The 16,257-nt window shown below is 37.0% G+C and overlaps 1 protein-coding gene and 1 long non-coding RNA gene across 2 annotated transcripts in view; both read right to left on the bottom strand.

Annotated features, from left to right (window-relative positions):
- Positions 1 to 1,359, bottom strand: part of LOC107565617 (uncharacterized) — a 2,326-nt gene extending 967 nt beyond the window's left edge. Inside the window, exons 1-2 of the long non-coding RNA XR_001606395.1 lie at positions 1,262 to 1,359; positions 897 to 1,037 (exon numbers count right to left, since the gene is read on the bottom strand). This is a non-coding gene — a long non-coding RNA (uncharacterized lncRNA). The remainder of the gene's footprint in view (positions 1 to 896; positions 1,038 to 1,261) is intronic.
- A 2,615-nt stretch (positions 1,360 to 3,974) lies between these two features.
- Positions 3,975 to 16,257, bottom strand: part of LOC107564683 (caskin-1) — a 47,800-nt gene continuing 35,517 nt past the window's right edge. Inside the window, exons 11-21 of the mRNA XM_016249820.1 lie at positions 13,617 to 13,718; positions 12,469 to 12,668; positions 12,275 to 12,356; positions 11,856 to 11,965; positions 10,460 to 10,570; positions 9,919 to 10,020; positions 9,534 to 9,672; positions 8,023 to 8,978; positions 7,107 to 7,740; positions 5,963 to 6,779; positions 3,975 to 5,850 (exon numbers count right to left, since the gene is read on the bottom strand). Coding sequence (XP_016105306.1) covers positions 5,754 to 5,850; positions 5,963 to 6,779; positions 7,107 to 7,740; positions 8,023 to 8,978; positions 9,534 to 9,672; positions 9,919 to 10,020; positions 10,460 to 10,570; positions 11,856 to 11,965; positions 12,275 to 12,356; positions 12,469 to 12,668; positions 13,617 to 13,718 — 3,350 coding nt within the window. The 3' untranslated portion in view covers positions 3,975 to 5,753. The remainder of the gene's footprint in view (positions 5,851 to 5,962; positions 6,780 to 7,106; positions 7,741 to 8,022; positions 8,979 to 9,533; positions 9,673 to 9,918; positions 10,021 to 10,459; positions 10,571 to 11,855; positions 11,966 to 12,274; positions 12,357 to 12,468; positions 12,669 to 13,616; positions 13,719 to 16,257) is intronic.

The following is a 16,257-nucleotide window of genomic DNA, read 5'->3' as shown; positions in this document are numbered from 1 at the left end:
TTTTTAAAAAACAACACACAATTTTTCCCCCCCCCCCCCCCCCCAATTTATTGATTGACAGCTCTCCTGTCCCCATGTTGAGAGAAATCAGATGATGTTACGGTGGTTCTAAAATAAATATATGCATTAATTCATCTCACCCAAAAAAAAAACGATTCAGTATTCCTCAAAATGAATAAAAATGCAACTCAGAATAAGACGCAAACCTGCAATAAGTAAATGTTACACAAATATCCTTTATGTATTTAATCCCATTCTATTAACCAATGTCTTTGCGTCTGACCTTCGATGATCCAGTTCAACCATACTAAGCAAAAATTACTCTAGACAAACATTTGTGCTTCTTTTTATTGCTGAAGTGTGTTGAAATGTCTTCTTCTGCATTCTACTGTACGGACGTAAATGTACTTTCCCTTCAGCCTGAGGCTTATTCATTTCACTTTTGGTGTGAAAAGGCTATTAGATGTGCCAAAAATAGAACTTTTTATTTATAATAAATAAAATAAATAGAAGCCCTGTCCAGATTTAAAAAGTAACTTAAACGTAATGTAACGCATTACTTTCCATAAAAGGTAACTAACGTAATTAGTTACTTTATGGAGTAACGCAATATTGTAATGCATTACTTTGAAAAGTAACTTTCCCCAACACTGGTATACACAATAATGGGCCTGGAAATTTCCGATCTCTCTAACATGGTGAAAAAGGGATATATATATTGTGCCATACTCACAAAACCCACATTTGTCAAGCAAAAGAGCCTCAGACTAGAATTTATAATCAGCTGCTGTAATACAGCGTTCATACGAGGTGTCAGAAAAGTATTAGAAGTCATCAGCGGCTCCAACTCACATTTATTCAAGACCAAGTGTGTGGATCAAGCTTAATTCACTTACCACCAACTTAACCCTCCGTTGCGTTCATTAAAATTTATAATCGATGCATCAAATAGATATTCAACAGCCTAAACCGCCAATGGCGCGAATCATCCGAGGCCACGTGCTTCATCAGGCCCTTCACGAGGCAGACTGGAAACTCTGCAACCAGAATATAAAGAGAAGTTTAACATGCAGCTCACGCGTAAACCCAACTCAAGCATCTCAAACGAAAACCTAGAGTTTAACGAAATCACACGCGACGAAGACCTTACATTTAGACAGCATTACTCAATCTTTAGTGATGGTCTTAAATCATTATCATCGCCTTCTTAAGCGAGCGCTGAGGTACTAAACTAAACTGACAGCAAAAGAAGAGTACTTACACGACTGCAATCACAAAGCAACTTTCTGAAGAGGACATGTTGCACTGCGACATCCTCACCACACAAAAGTTCGCAGAACAAAGAGAGAGGATTAGCTTTATGCCACGGTTTTTATTAGAAGTCTTCTTTGTGACCTCCACCTGCGTATCAGATGCGTTCAAGGCTCTTGTGTGCCCTCTGCTGGTTGGCTTGAGTCTTTGCATAAAATACAGACATGGACCCTACAAATAACAAGTATCCAATAACAAGTTATTTTTATTAAAGTTTGTCTCAGTCGCTTTGGTGCATTTCTCAAATCAGAAATGAAATTCTCAAAACTACTTGTACAACCTCCACATCATCTAGTCATTTGTACACATCATAAAAGCAGTTTCTCATTCTTTTGAACAAGTTGCGATAGCTTTGGTACATTCATGCAACTGATTATGTACATTTATCTGCGGTTTCCTGCATTATCAGTTGCTAATGTCATGTTGCTCCAAATGTATTATAAACTATAGTTTTCTGTGCAATAGTCTTACCCCTCAAAACATCTAGTCTTTAGTTCATCGTATAAGTCATTAAATGCAAAATGGTTCATCTAAGTGTCATAAAGTGTCAAGCACATTTTTTACATATTATTATTAGACTTTTTGTAAATTTGCCATGAATTGTGCAAGTGAATCTTGACTTTCACTAATGAAGAGAATGTAGATCAACCAATGGTAAACCATTTCTCTGAAATAGCTCAAAGGCTCATCTCATGAATCGTCAGTTGGAAAGCATATACTGTATAGACAGAGGACAACACAATTTTCATCTTTGTGCCCATATTTCTTTTTCCTTTTCTATATCACAATGACATTGTAATGTGTGTGTGTGTGTGTGTACCTGGTATTTATCACGTTATGGGGACCAAATGTCCCCACAAGGATAGTAATACTAGTAAATTTTGACCTTGTGGGGTCATTTTGGAGGTCCCCATGAGGAAACAAGCTTATAAATCATACAGAATGAGTTTTTTTGAGAAAGTAAAAATGCACAAAGTTTCCTGTAAGGGGTAGGTTTAGAGGTAGGGTTGGTGTAGGGCAATAACACATACAGTTTGTACAGTATAAAAACCATTATGCCTATGGAATGTCCCCATAAAACATGGAAACACAACATGTGTGTGTGTGTTTCAGTCTAACATAAAACCAGAATAATGAATCTGTGACGAAGAAGAAGAAGGAAGTGAAAGTCAAGAATTTGAAATTGCTGTAGTTGTGCCACTGCCAATACGGTAGTGACACCTTCAACATTGAATGTCACATTTGATTCAGCACATTATGTAAGTTATTCTTAAAGACATTTATGCACTTAAATGAGTGCTCCACCTGAATGGAAGTGTTTCAAGATGATAAAAAGACAAATAAAATACAACAACAATGGAGAGTTGTTGTTCTAATATTTCATGGCTGTTTGACATATTCTTGCCTGGTCAAACTTATCCAATGTTGTTTCTTTTGATTGTGATCCTCCCCATTGTTTATCTTCCTTTTTTATCTGTATGATAAAGCACCAATGTTATCTAAATTCAACAGAGAGGCAATAAATATAAGGACAATTGCTATGTGTTCTTCTTATGTTCTTCCGTGTCTTAGTGTACCAATACTAATACAGTAATTAGTGTACCAATACTTAGTGTACAGTAATAATCAGATGTGTTTAGCTTCGGGCATGCAAACTTTCATTTTCACTTTTAAACATGTTATCAGATAATGTCCTATTTACAAGGCACCAAAGGAGGTAACTGAGATGTGTTTTTTTTTTTTAGAAATATAAAATAACCTGGAATAAATACATAATTGCATAAACATTAAAATGTTAAATTCTCTGAATTGGTACATTGTGAAATGGCTAGAGAAACAAATGTCTTGATTCTCCCCTCGAGACTCTAAATCCCTTAAGATCACTTAGGAATATTAAAAAAGGTTGTACAAGCGATCTGTATTGTGGCATGACTTGGCTGGAGTGCTGAATTACAGAATGTGCAAACCAGTCCATATGAGCTCTTTTAAATGCTTGAGGCACCTCTACTGTAGGTGTGTAGGTGATTCAAAAGATGGTATCATTGGCTGCTTCACAAGTCATGCTTTTTGGGTCATTCAACAGCCAGGAGAATGGGACTGAGTAGTACAGGTGGCCCATAGATTTTGGGGGGCCTACTATATTACTCCATAAGAGTCACTGCCATTTTAACCGAATACATGATAAAACATCTAGTTTATTAAAGAAATGTTAGCACTATTTTGTGTGGGGGAAAAAATCCTGACCAGTCATATAGCACCATTAGCTCAAACAATGGCCTTCTGTTCGTCCAGCTAAGATGAGGGAGTGTTTGGAAAACTGGAAACTAGAAAAATTGTTATTTTAGCAATTCGATTTTCTAAACAGTTGTGCAGAAATGGCACACTGCGACCACTTTTTGTGGTATATGGAGCTGCAATGTTTAAGGAGAATAAAACAACATGGTTAACTTAATTTGATTTTTGTTAGATAAATTTGGATATTATTTGTGGAAGAAAACTGTAAATATTCTATAACTAATTATTAATTATTTGCTTATGCATATTCCAAACTACCTCAAACAAAAGTTTAATAACATTCTTTAATATGATTCAAACCAAAATATAAATGGCCGTTTAAAAAAAAATTATAATAAAACATGCATGACCAAACTGTCGGATGCCACTGTGGTTATATTCATAACAATTTATTTATATTAATTCCACATATTCGCAATGCTTTTTACATGGAAGAGGTCTTTGATGATATTTTTTTCACCAGGGTCAAACAAACACATTTGCCATCTGAAGGTTTACACAAAATTACAACTGATTATTACACAGTTTTACACTGTAAACGATTTCATACTCCAACATCTATTCCATTGACTTTGCAGTGTCATAATCAAGGACAACATTGTCATGATTGTCGGAAAATGTTCAGTTCTGTTGTATCCCAGATGGCTGGTTTTAAAGTATCACTTATAAAGCTAAAATTAATAACATGGTGCATGGATAAAAAATATTGCTCTGTAGTCTTATATATCTTGTGATGACATAGTCTTATATTATCTAATTTTAGCCACTTGTATAGAATATGCAACTTCTCCTGCCAGCAAGCCTTTTTTTGTTTGCATGACAAAACAGGAATAATTGCATTGTCCAAGAGATTAACACACACTCAGCCCTTACAAAAAAAGTACTGTAGTGGTACTATGGTTTCAGATGGTAATACAACAGTACTGTATGATTACCATATACATGTACTGTAGAATTAACATGATCATCCAAGCTACTTCAAAAATACCATGGTACCCTGTCCAAAAACATGGCACATTTTTTGTAAGAGAAAAAAAACATATAGTCTCTTTCCCAAAACTATAAACATACACTTCCTAATTCTCTCACTCTCAAATTGACCTCCCCTCCAAACACACAAACAAACACACATAAACACTTATTAGAGCACATTAGGAATGAGCAGGTGTCTGTAGCATTCCATATTGATGCATTCCATACTCTAGACTATCAATGATAACTATAACCTATATGTCATATATACACTACTCTTTCCAGCATCTTATTCTGAATTCTGTCTATATCTATGTATTATACCATGGGCAGGGTGGGATTTGTCAATGCAAGAACTACACTACACAGTCAAACATTCACACACACTGACAACAACAACAACAGCAATAACAATAATAACATACATAAAGATTACAATATACCTTTTCAAGTCCAAAGCTTTTCTTCATTATACTTCAAGGGAACAAAGAAATCTTGCACAAAATGTCCAAAAAAGTCTGAATATCTTCAGGGTCATAAATAGGGTTGTGCTCTTCATATATTTAGTCCAAACCAAGTGTTTAGTACATTTTCCAGCTGAAGACCACAAGGTGAAATTCAAAGTTCCCCTTTACAATGTGGACAAGCTCTCAGCAGAGATGTGGAAAAGAACAACACAGCTTCCTAACATCATATAAGAGAAAACGACTTACCTTTACTGCTCTTACCACTGCCATCAAGAGAAATATTCATCGATATTCAACTCTCACCCAACATGTAGTACACACATATACACACACTCATACATACTAGCATTTCTCTGCTTAAATAATATCTAGAAAGCTTGTCACATAGTCTCTCTTAATTTTGTGCTTATCTCTGGAAGCAGCATGACAGCAGGTCAGGATACATACTTGCAGTACCTACTCTGGCCACTAGAGGAAAGGCTGGTGGAGAATGAAAGGGTTTGAGAAAAACATTAATCAACAATTAGGCTTTTTCTTAGAGATGCTCAGTTGTAGTTTGACTTTTAAACATGTCGGAATGGAAGAGATTAATTTGCCCTATTGAGTTTCCAATCCTGCTGAGATGGCATCCTGGTGGTCCTCACTGAGAAACTTCAAGAAGCTTAAGTGTGTCACACTCCCTATGGAATCTGGTTTACCTTTGGTCTTTTAATCTAACATGGCCTCCAACTGATCCGCAAGATCATCAAACATGCTGCCAATGTCATCGAGAATGTTGACTGTGCTCTTGTTGTCCACAATGGAGCTGAAGAGGAAAAGAAAGAGAAACTAGAGTAGACAGAATGGAAGAGATTTCAACAAGTAACATCATCAGAAGAAAGATGATTTGAAGAAAATTATTTGTTTAGTGTTTGTACCTGTCATCCTTCTTAATCTTCTCCTCCACTACTTCCAGAGCAGCAGCCAGGGATGCACTGGTCTCCTCCAGTCTGAGTTGTACCATGTCCCCCAAAGCAGAGCCCCCTGTTTCAGCAACCTTCAGTAACCCTTGGCTTTCCACCTCTGTCTTTTCTTCTCCATCTTGTGGTTCACCCTCTACTTGTGTCTGTCTGGCTACACCTACCTTCCTCCTTCTCATTACCACCGGTCCTGCTCCCTCCCCTGTATCTGAAATCAGGCCTTGTTCACCTTGAAACATTTGATCCACCTGGATCAGACCTGTCCTTTCCATTCTAGCAATTCCAACTTCCTCTACTCTTTCTTGCCTCCTACCGTCATCTTCCTCTCTTTGTTTCTCTACTTCTCTTAGCTTCTTTTGCACATCCATTCCAGGCAGTTCTACTTCCAGAGGGCTTGGGATGTCCACTGAGAGACCAGCCATGGAAGACCTCGGGGGCTTCACTGGAGCTGATCCTGAACCTGGTGTAGAAGGTGTTTGTGGGGTTTGGGGTGTCTGGGGAGTCTGTGGGCTCTGAGCTGGAGACGTTGCTGCACGTGGGGAAAGCATGCTCACATCCATTGGTTTTGGGGTGACTGGGCTCAAAGTCTGTGGTGGATGCTCCAGTTGCTCAGATGGAGCTTGGCTGAAGGAGGCACTGGATGGGCTGAGAACATCTGCCTGAGGAGAGCCAAGAGTTCCGATTGTATGGATTGGTTTGATTTTTACCGGTTTGGGCAGTGTAGGAGGCAGACTTGGCTTGGGAGATACTGGAGGTGGGACTTTCTTAACCTCCACTATATAGAAACAAACAAAAAAAAAATATATATATAAAACTTGTCCAAATCATTTCATAAAAGTATTTTTACTACATTAACCATAAATCAGGAAGGCGTCTATTGCTATCTGGCTATTTTAATGCGAGATACAAGCTAAGCAGAGATCTGGTTTCCTTGAGCAACTGTAAAGAAATACCCAGGAACTTCATGCATGGATGAATTTCTATTTTTGCTTGTTAGACTGGTTTATACTTACTTGCTAGTTTGCTACAGACGGACCAGTCTGCAGGACAAAGAGTGAGGAAAAAATTTGAAATTTAATGATCTATTAGATTGCATTGTTACCTGGGCTATGTTGACCTTCTGGTCCAGGTAAGGGAACCCTCCTTGTAGGAGTTGGGGGATCTGGTTTTCGAAGGGCCATTCCTGGTTTAGGTGAAACTAGGGGTTTTAGTATTTGTCTGGGAAGAGAGCCAAAGCCATCATGATGCAGTTCTTCCTCCCTACCACCATCTCCAACACAAGCTTCTGATACAGGCCTTCTCCGAAAGTTCTCTGGCCCATTTCCATCAGTGCCATTACTCTGTGGTGGAGCCAATGCTTTGGGCCTTCGCTTTATAGTACTTGTTTCTGTCAGGTTAAAATGTTCACTATCTGAGTGATGTGGGGGTCGTGGTCTTCTCAAAGTTGCTGTGGCATCCATTCGTGACCACTCCTCTTGTGGCAGAGAGGAAACTCCCGCTTCCAGATGAGTGATCATGGAACGTGGACGTGGTTCAGGGGCCTGTTTAACTGGTTGGGTTTCACAAGGTGCTGGTCTATGATGTGTGGAGTCCTGCATGACTCGGTTCATCTCTTCCTCTCGTACATCATCATCAGGCTGCTTATGAGAGTCATAAAATTCGCTGATTGTGCGGCGGCGACTATCTGCGTCAGAATTCAGAACTTCACGGTTCTGCCGCAGGAGGTTATGGCTTGCCTGGGGAACAGGTAAAACATCAGAACCGTGCTGGGCATCAGTACTCACTCACTATTCAAAATGTAAATGCATTGCATAGTTCCTAGTTACTTTGTCTATCCAGTTACATGGTGTACTGTATGCATCAGAAAAAATATGAAAGCTCATGTATTTCTATACAGAACATTTTAATTTGTGAATTGATTTTAACGGCATTGTAAGATAAATTTAATTAAAACAAGCACTGGACCATTGGGCATAAGCTATGGTAGCTTAAAACAATGCCTAAAACGGTTTAATTACCTGCAGATAACCAATTCTTTTACCACTGCTTCCAAGATTGGACATTTCAAGCATGGCAGCAATGTCTCTTACGCTGCCCCCAGATGAAGTTTTTTCGGAGGCAATGCCACAGTCACTACGTCTGCGCTCCCTGTATGTCACATTGAGTAGCAAATTGTTAGCCCTATTTTCACTAGACCTTGCATCATCTGCTGCAGCCTCATCAGCCAGGTTACCAGTGGAAATGGAAGAGCATGAACGTTTTGGTGGAGTTGGAGGACGAGTCCGTCTGCGCGGCCGAGCTGTAGCGAATGACTGACTGCGATTGACACTGTTGATGTCAAGAGTTTCACTAGAGGCTCTCGAAGAGCTGCTGGGTGTAACCCTATGTCCACCTAGTGTGGCGTATTTCACAGAGGAGTCTGGCATGGGTAAGTCATGCTCAGCATCAGTAACAATGGACTGTCCGCGTCTTGGCTGGGGCAGAGTTTGACTATTGCCCTCTTCGGTTTCTCTTTCAGGCGGTAGGCAAAGTAGGGGGACAGTACGAGCGTGAGCATGTGAACGAGGAGAGTCGCAAGGCCCTCTAGCCCTGCTCTGTGTTTTTAGCGGGGAGGAAGGAATGTGTGAAGGAGAATTTGAAGCAGAAGATGAAGTTCTGCCTTTAGTAGGGGTGTGTGGAGGTGTTGGGGTGGGACTCTCAATTGAGCTGGGTTTCTTCAGAGGAGGAGGGGCATTAGCTCTTTGTATGCCCCGCCCTTGGGTGCTGTGCCGGGGAGAGCTACGCCCCTCCGAACGTCCCTCTGTTCTTTTACGTATACGAACAGAGGGGACAGAGTTCTCATCTGGTTCTGTGCTGGTTTCTAATGATTGTTTTGAACCTGTGCTTTCTTCTAACTGACTCTCCTTGATGGCAATGTCTGCTTCTGGAGATTCACTCAGTCGCTTGATGGCTAACATCAACTTCTTTTGGTGTCCTTGGTGGAAAGAAAAGGCAGAGGTGGAAAGTTATTATTTTTGTCTGTTAGGTTAAGCCTGTAAGCTTTTCCCTGCTGAAAAGACCAGCATGAATTATTAGAACAGTATCAATGGCACCTGGTACCCTGAGTTATGCCAAGGATTTGGCAATCAGGCCTGATTGTGGTTTAAGTCAAGTGCTGACAAAAGAGGTGTGCCAGCATCTTCTTGAAAGTTCTCATACCACCACAGAAGAATGTAGAAAACAAAAAGAAGAAACATAGACTTTATGGCTAAACAACACATAGGATATTCATCTGATATCCAACTTATTCAACATCTATGCTTTGGAGTATTCAAATATCCTCCTATTCCTCATGACATTTAGTAGCAAAATGTAGCTGGTGAGGCTGCTTGATCAAGGAAGTCTAGTTGGTTAAGCTAGATAAGAAGACTGGTTGGGCACACGAGCACAAACATGCCTCCATCCAAAACACAACATACTGGTGATCATTCATGCCAGTCTTTTCTGCATAAATTCTAAATGTAAACATAAGTATGTGTAGTATACATGCCTAGTTTAGTGATGCCGATCTCTTTTAGGTCCTCCAGGGTAATATCACTAATGAAGTCCATATTGTCATAGCCGTTTTGAACCAATGTCTGGTAATACTGATTGAGACCAATTGCCGACAGCCACTCAGCCAGATTTGACTATAAGATGCAACATCAAGTTCACATTACACATCACATAAAATTGTACATGTGAGTATATAAATACTGTATAATCAGCAAACCGCTTTATATATTAAAAAAATGAGCATGCATTTCATGTAAGGCCTGATAATCATGTTCTACAATATAACTTTATAAATGTACGTATTTGATAAGAGACTTAAAAATAGACAAATTCTGAAATGTTGAATTCCAGATTTCTGGAACACCACTTTTTTCTCGTACGGGTTTCTCTTGAGGTATCCAGTCTGGGATGTTTATTTTGCTGATCTCTGAAAGCATTTTCTTCCTGTGCCCTGGTTTTGTCACTCCAATAGCAGTGAGGTCCTGTGGGGTGCACACACATACACACAGCTTATAAAATCTCAAAATTGATATAAACAGTTAGAATAATTGCAAATATATATATATATATATATATATATACAAAAGAATTAAAGAACTATTTGCAAAAATGTATTATGTATTTTACTATTCTGACTGTCCCTATAATGTAAAGTGGACCCAAAAATAATAAGGGCACTTAAGTCACTCTCTAAATTATTTGAATGTTATAACGATATTTTGTGTTGAAAGTCTCAAAATATTTTTGGGGTCACTATGCATATATAGTTACAGAATGCAACACTGATTCTGTCTTTAATAGAATAAAGAATACATCATTTTAATATTTCAAGAGACTTTGCATCATATGTATTAAATGCTCACACAGACACAAGGAATGATGATTGACAGCGTTTATCTGAGCATTGTGTGTTTGCATTACCTCTGGTGTCATTCTGCTTATGGTCTGCAGGTCATAACCAGCAGTGAGAAAGTTTGTTGTGTAGAACTGCAGCTGTGCACTAGTGAGCCATTCAACAACAGCCTCTGAGCTCTAAAACACACACACACATACACGGCAGGGAAAAACAGAAATGCATCAATAATTCAGACATTCCTTTGACAGATTCATGATTCCAAGTCCAGATATGTTATCAAAGTGTGTCAGGCAGTCCACACTATAACCACTGTGTGGCAGCAAATAACATACTTCCTTAAAAATCTTACTTCACTACTCAAAAAGTATCATGGCAATACTATGGTTTTACTGTAGGATATATTCTTTAAAATACCTTGATATAAACGCTAACATATGAATATAGTAATCATTCATCGTTATAATACATCAAGGTACTATGGTATTTTAATCTGATACAATGATGGTGCCAATTTACTAACACAGCAACAGCTTTGACTAAAAAATTATCATAATATGTTATATTTATTAGAATTCACACAATCTTTCAAATAACTGGGGTCAGTACGATTTTTTAAAAGAAATTAATACCTTTATTAAGCAGAGATGCATTTGATATAAACGCTAACATATGAATATAGTAATCATTCATCGTTATAATACATCAAAGTACTATGGTATTTTAATCTGATACAATGATGGTGCCAATTTACTAACACAGCAACAGCTTTGACTAAAAAATGATCATAATATGTTATATTTATTAGAATTCACACAATCTTTCAAATAACTGGGGTCAGTACGATTTTTTAAAAGAAATTAATACCTTTATTAAGCAGAGATGCATTAAAATTGACCGAAAGTGAGAGTAAAGACATTTATAATGTTAATGTTAAAGATTTCTATTTCAAATAAATGGTCTTTTGAACTTTCTATTGGTGAAAAAATCCTGAAAAAGCATCACATTTCCTACAAAAATACTAAGCAGCACAACTGTTTACAGCATTAATAACAATAAATCTTTCTTGAGCAACAAATCAACATATTAGAATTATTTCTAGCGGATCATGTGACACTGAAGACTGGAGTAATGATGCTGAAAATTCAGCTTTGCCATCACAGGAATAAATTACACATTAAAATATGATGAAATAGAAAACAGTTACTTTCAATTCTATCAATTCTAGCATTATTTTTTATCAGTGCTTTGGTGAGTATAGGAGACTTCTTTTAAAAACATTAAAGAATCATACAAACTTTTGGAGAGTAGTGTATGTTTAAAAGTGTATAACCTTAAGTTTTACTATATTCATTCTCATTAAAACACTCACCAAGTATCTGACCACCCAAGAGACAAATATAGACACATTATGATTCACATAAACAAATCTGGTCCACCACACACAGACACACACACACTTGCCTTGCTCTCAACTGAAGCTTCATCTTTCCTCTGCAGCAATGGATCCACAAAGGGTTTCTTCCTTTGCTGACGTGGGACAGCAGATGCACTCTGAGTGCGCTGAGAAGACACTACGGGGGAAAAAAATAAAAATGTAAAACAATTTTTATATTTTTACTTATTATGACTCTGAATAGTAGTATGGGCTTATGAGTATGGACATATAAGATGTGTACAAATGAGACATGGATAAAACCTAGATAGATAGATAGTTATTTTTTTAAGTTTTCTGATAGATTCTTTTGCTCTTTTACTTACTTCACACATCCCCTAAAAACCACCTGGACACCATTACATGTACAAAAGTAACTAAAATGTCTGAGAAAAATGAAGTTCCTGAGAATACTGGTATATATATATATATATATATATCGCAGTACCTGAATTAGGATCTAAAGACTGAGATTGGTCCATAAGATGTTCTTTTGCTTTGGCTGACTGGGACAGCACCGTGGCCAACAGCTAAAACACACACACACAAATGCACACACACATGATCAGTAATGTGAGAAATAAAGAGAAAGACAGACACATCTGTCCTTGTGTGCATCTTTGGGCTTTGTGTGCGCCACACCTTCACGCCCTCGGCCTGAGCATGCAGTCCCGGGACGTTGAGGCCATGCGTGTTAACCCCGGGTGAGTGCGTGGGGGTGGTTGGCACGGGCACAGGTGAGTTGGTGAGGTGAGCGTTGGCATTACTGCTTTGTACGCTAGTAGATGAACGTCCACTGGTCAGACTGCCTGTGCTGCCCATACTGCCAACACTGCCCCCTGCTGGTAGATACAAGTTATCATGCAAGAAAACGCACAAAAAACTGTTGAGTATGCCCATGTTTGTGCATATGTTTGCTTTAACTACTTAGAGAAACATGAGAGATTCAAAATGCACATTCAGTAGTTCAGCGTGTGTTTGGTTTGCTGACAAATAACATGACCATATTTGAATTTATATGAATGTAAACAATCAAATGTCATTTAGGGTTGCATTAAAACATTTATCCGTATTGCTGTCACAATGTATCACGAGATGCATTTGAACCAAATATGTGGTGCGACAACTCGTGAAGCACTGTAATTGAATGCACAAATGAGATTTGTTGATATTTTCGATGAAAAACAACTTAAATGTCTTTTCATCATACTATGGTATGGTATGGCTTCTGAGTTGTAATATTGTCCAATTTGGACTACTTTTATCTGCTTTTTTAACTTTTAGGATCTTGACAATGTAAATTGCTGTATTTTTATGTATGAAAAAGGTAATACATTCAAAATAATTAAATAAATACATGTTTGGAACTAAATAGTCCTGTTTACTTATTTATACACTAATATTAAAAATATATGTTTTTGGTTTTTTTTTTGGTCAAAGAATATCATAAAAAAAGCATAAAATCAGGTATAAATTACATTTTAACATATATCAAAAAAGAAAATAGTTATTTAAAATTGTAATAATATTTCACAATATTACTGTTTGTTTTACTTGATCAAATAAATGCAGCCTTGGTGAGTATAATGTCAAAAACAATATAAATCTTACTGATCTCAGACTTTTGAATGGTAGTGTATATTTTTAAATGCATAAATATTCCATGTAGTCTCTCAGTTAATGAGACCATAATAAATGCTGCAAACATAATATGAATAATTAAAAAAATATATAGTTTTAGATAACATATAGCATGTCACATCAACTGTCCAATGAAAAACTGCATTTACCAGCTAAAGGTTTCCTCAGTACCCAAATCTCCTCATTAGCGCCACTCTGCTGGCCGCTAAGGGTTGGAGAACCATGAGGGCTGGAAACGGATCCCCTTGAGCCTGAAAAATATCAGTCACACACAAACACAGTGATGTAAGAATAAAAACATTACTTTTCAAAATCTTAATTGGCAACCACAGATGCACACTGAGGGAGCAGATAGCAAAGGGATCATTTAGGGCAGTTTAAATGGACTGTAGCAGATCCGTCAGTAATCTGGGAGCCTTGCTGATGAAAATATATGTTATGTTTGCAAATACAGTTTCATGCAAAAAATATTCAGACCCCTTACAGAATTAGAAAACTCCAGTTAGCTGTGAAATTTTATGTCTAGTACTGAAACAAAAAAGTTCCTAATTACTGTACAACAGCAATTTTCAGAAAACGTGCTGTAATACAATTTGTTTTGTTTTTATATTCATAAAAAGACAGTGCAACAAATAAGTTAACATGCAAGGTAAAAATGAACTTATGTACACTTGAACAAAATAAAAAAAACTAAAAACTATACTCATGCATATTATTTCCACAACATACAGTATACTTGCAATGCATTCCCGCCAAAAACATATTTATAACTGATCTATGTGCTATGCATGCAGACTACATTCATGCATGAAAAAGGAAGATAATAGGGATCGGGAAGTGTGTTGGAGTGTCGCCTATGTACATCGATCAATATATATTTCAATATTGGCATATTTCAATATTGAAGAAAACGTGTAAAGTAAAACCCAGCAATGAATTTTGTAATCGCACAGCTCATAGAGCCCCACTGGGAGTTTATGGCACACACCTGTACTGATTTTAATGGTACAAATATCAATGTTCATCTGACAAGAGGAACTGCACAATTTGGCCATAAATTGTGTAATTATATAAATATGACTATATATATCTAAAAAAAATAAATAATAATTAGTAGTAGTAGTAGTCTTATTAATTCATATTAAAGTAAGATATATTGCTATTTTAATATTTCTCTGTAAAACGTATTTAAGAAAAAATATTGGCATATTTCAATATTGAAGAAAACGTGTAAAGTAAAACCCAGCAATGAATTTTGTAATCACACAGCTCATAGAGCCCCACTGGGAGTTTATGGCACACACCTGTACTGATTTTAATGGTACAAATATCAATGTTCATCTGACAAGAGGAACTGCACAATTTGGCCATAAATTGTGTAATTATATAAATATGACTATATATATCTAAAAAAAAATAAATAAATTAGTAGTAGTAGTAGTCTTATTAATTCATATTAAAGTAAGATATATTGCTATTTTAATATTTCTCTGTAAAACGTATTTAAGAAAATCAAAATAGTAATTTGGCAATAAAATTAGTAAATTTGCTGAATTTTTTGGTGGTAAACAGCAGAAGCTTCTCTTTTTTTGACCTCAGTCGATTTATATACTTCTCATTACAAGTTTGGAAATATTGTTGGCTCATATTGCCCAAATGCACAGTAAGCGACCCAAACTCAGAGCATATGCAGGGATGAATTCCTGTAGATCAACATTTACTGCAAACTGAGTCACTTCGAGAAACTAAAAACCACTGGATCATGAGCTGCTCACGTGTACATAAACACAGTGCCACGCTTCACTTTGAAACTTGCAGCGCATATATTTATTTAATTAAATCGCAACCTTTTAGATTTGATAATCACATTTAGACACTTTTTTATTATGATTAATCGTGCAGCCCTACTTTTTAATTATTGTATTTTTAGGTCTTGCCTAACAGCTTCTCTTATATGGACTAGATCGCAACCAGCCCAACACAGCTTTAAAAGCACAACCCATGGCATTGGAAAAGTAGTAGTTTGAGAAGTATGCATAACAAATTGCAGACACCAGAATAAAAAAAAAATTAAATCTGAATATATATTCTGACACTGATAAGTGATGTTTCTTCACTTTCAAGAAGCAGCAGCCGCCGCCACTGATTTGCATGTATAAATGTGTGAAAACCTGTTTTCATGTGTGTGAATGTACAAAAGTGAGAATTCACTGATGTGAGTTGAAGGAAAATAAATGAGGGCATGAAACGATGGTACAGGTGGACTCAGAGATGACCGAACAGTGACAGATAGATGAGTCACTCTCATCTGCCCTGTTTGTCACTGCCTCTTTCATCTCTTCAAGCTGACGCTTCTAATTAGAATCACTTGACTGGTGATAAAGGGCAGGACAGTTGGATATAGAGCGAATGAACGACCACCCACACATCCACACACATCTACTATGGGCATGAATACATATTTTGAAATACAGACAGCAATGATCAATGATCAATGATGAAAATGCAATAATTGTGAGGGATTTAATTTTGTTTACAACTTAAAAATATTTCAACTATTTATTTATTTATTGCTATATGGTTTTTAGGGTGATTTTTTTAATGTGTTGCAATGTGGTTGCTACAGTATTCTTTGTGGTTGTTGTTTGTTTGTTTTTTTGACTACTAAAGCATAAAAGTATGCATAACAATTACAAGTTTGCAGATATTATGCAAAGTTCACATACTTGTTTCTCTGAAAAACAATGCTACAGCCAGTTATTCTGTTTTGAAATGTGTGTTCTGTGTTGG

Source organism: Sinocyclocheilus grahami, unplaced genomic scaffold (genome assembly GCF_001515645.1).
Source record: "Sinocyclocheilus grahami isolate Dianchi unplaced genomic scaffold, SAMN03320097.WGS_v1.1 scaffold25.1, whole genome shotgun sequence".
In the NCBI taxonomy this organism is placed as follows: Eukaryota; Metazoa; Chordata; class Actinopteri; order Cypriniformes; family Cyprinidae; genus Sinocyclocheilus; species Sinocyclocheilus grahami.
This window is presented reverse-complemented; position numbering and strand designations above follow the sequence as displayed.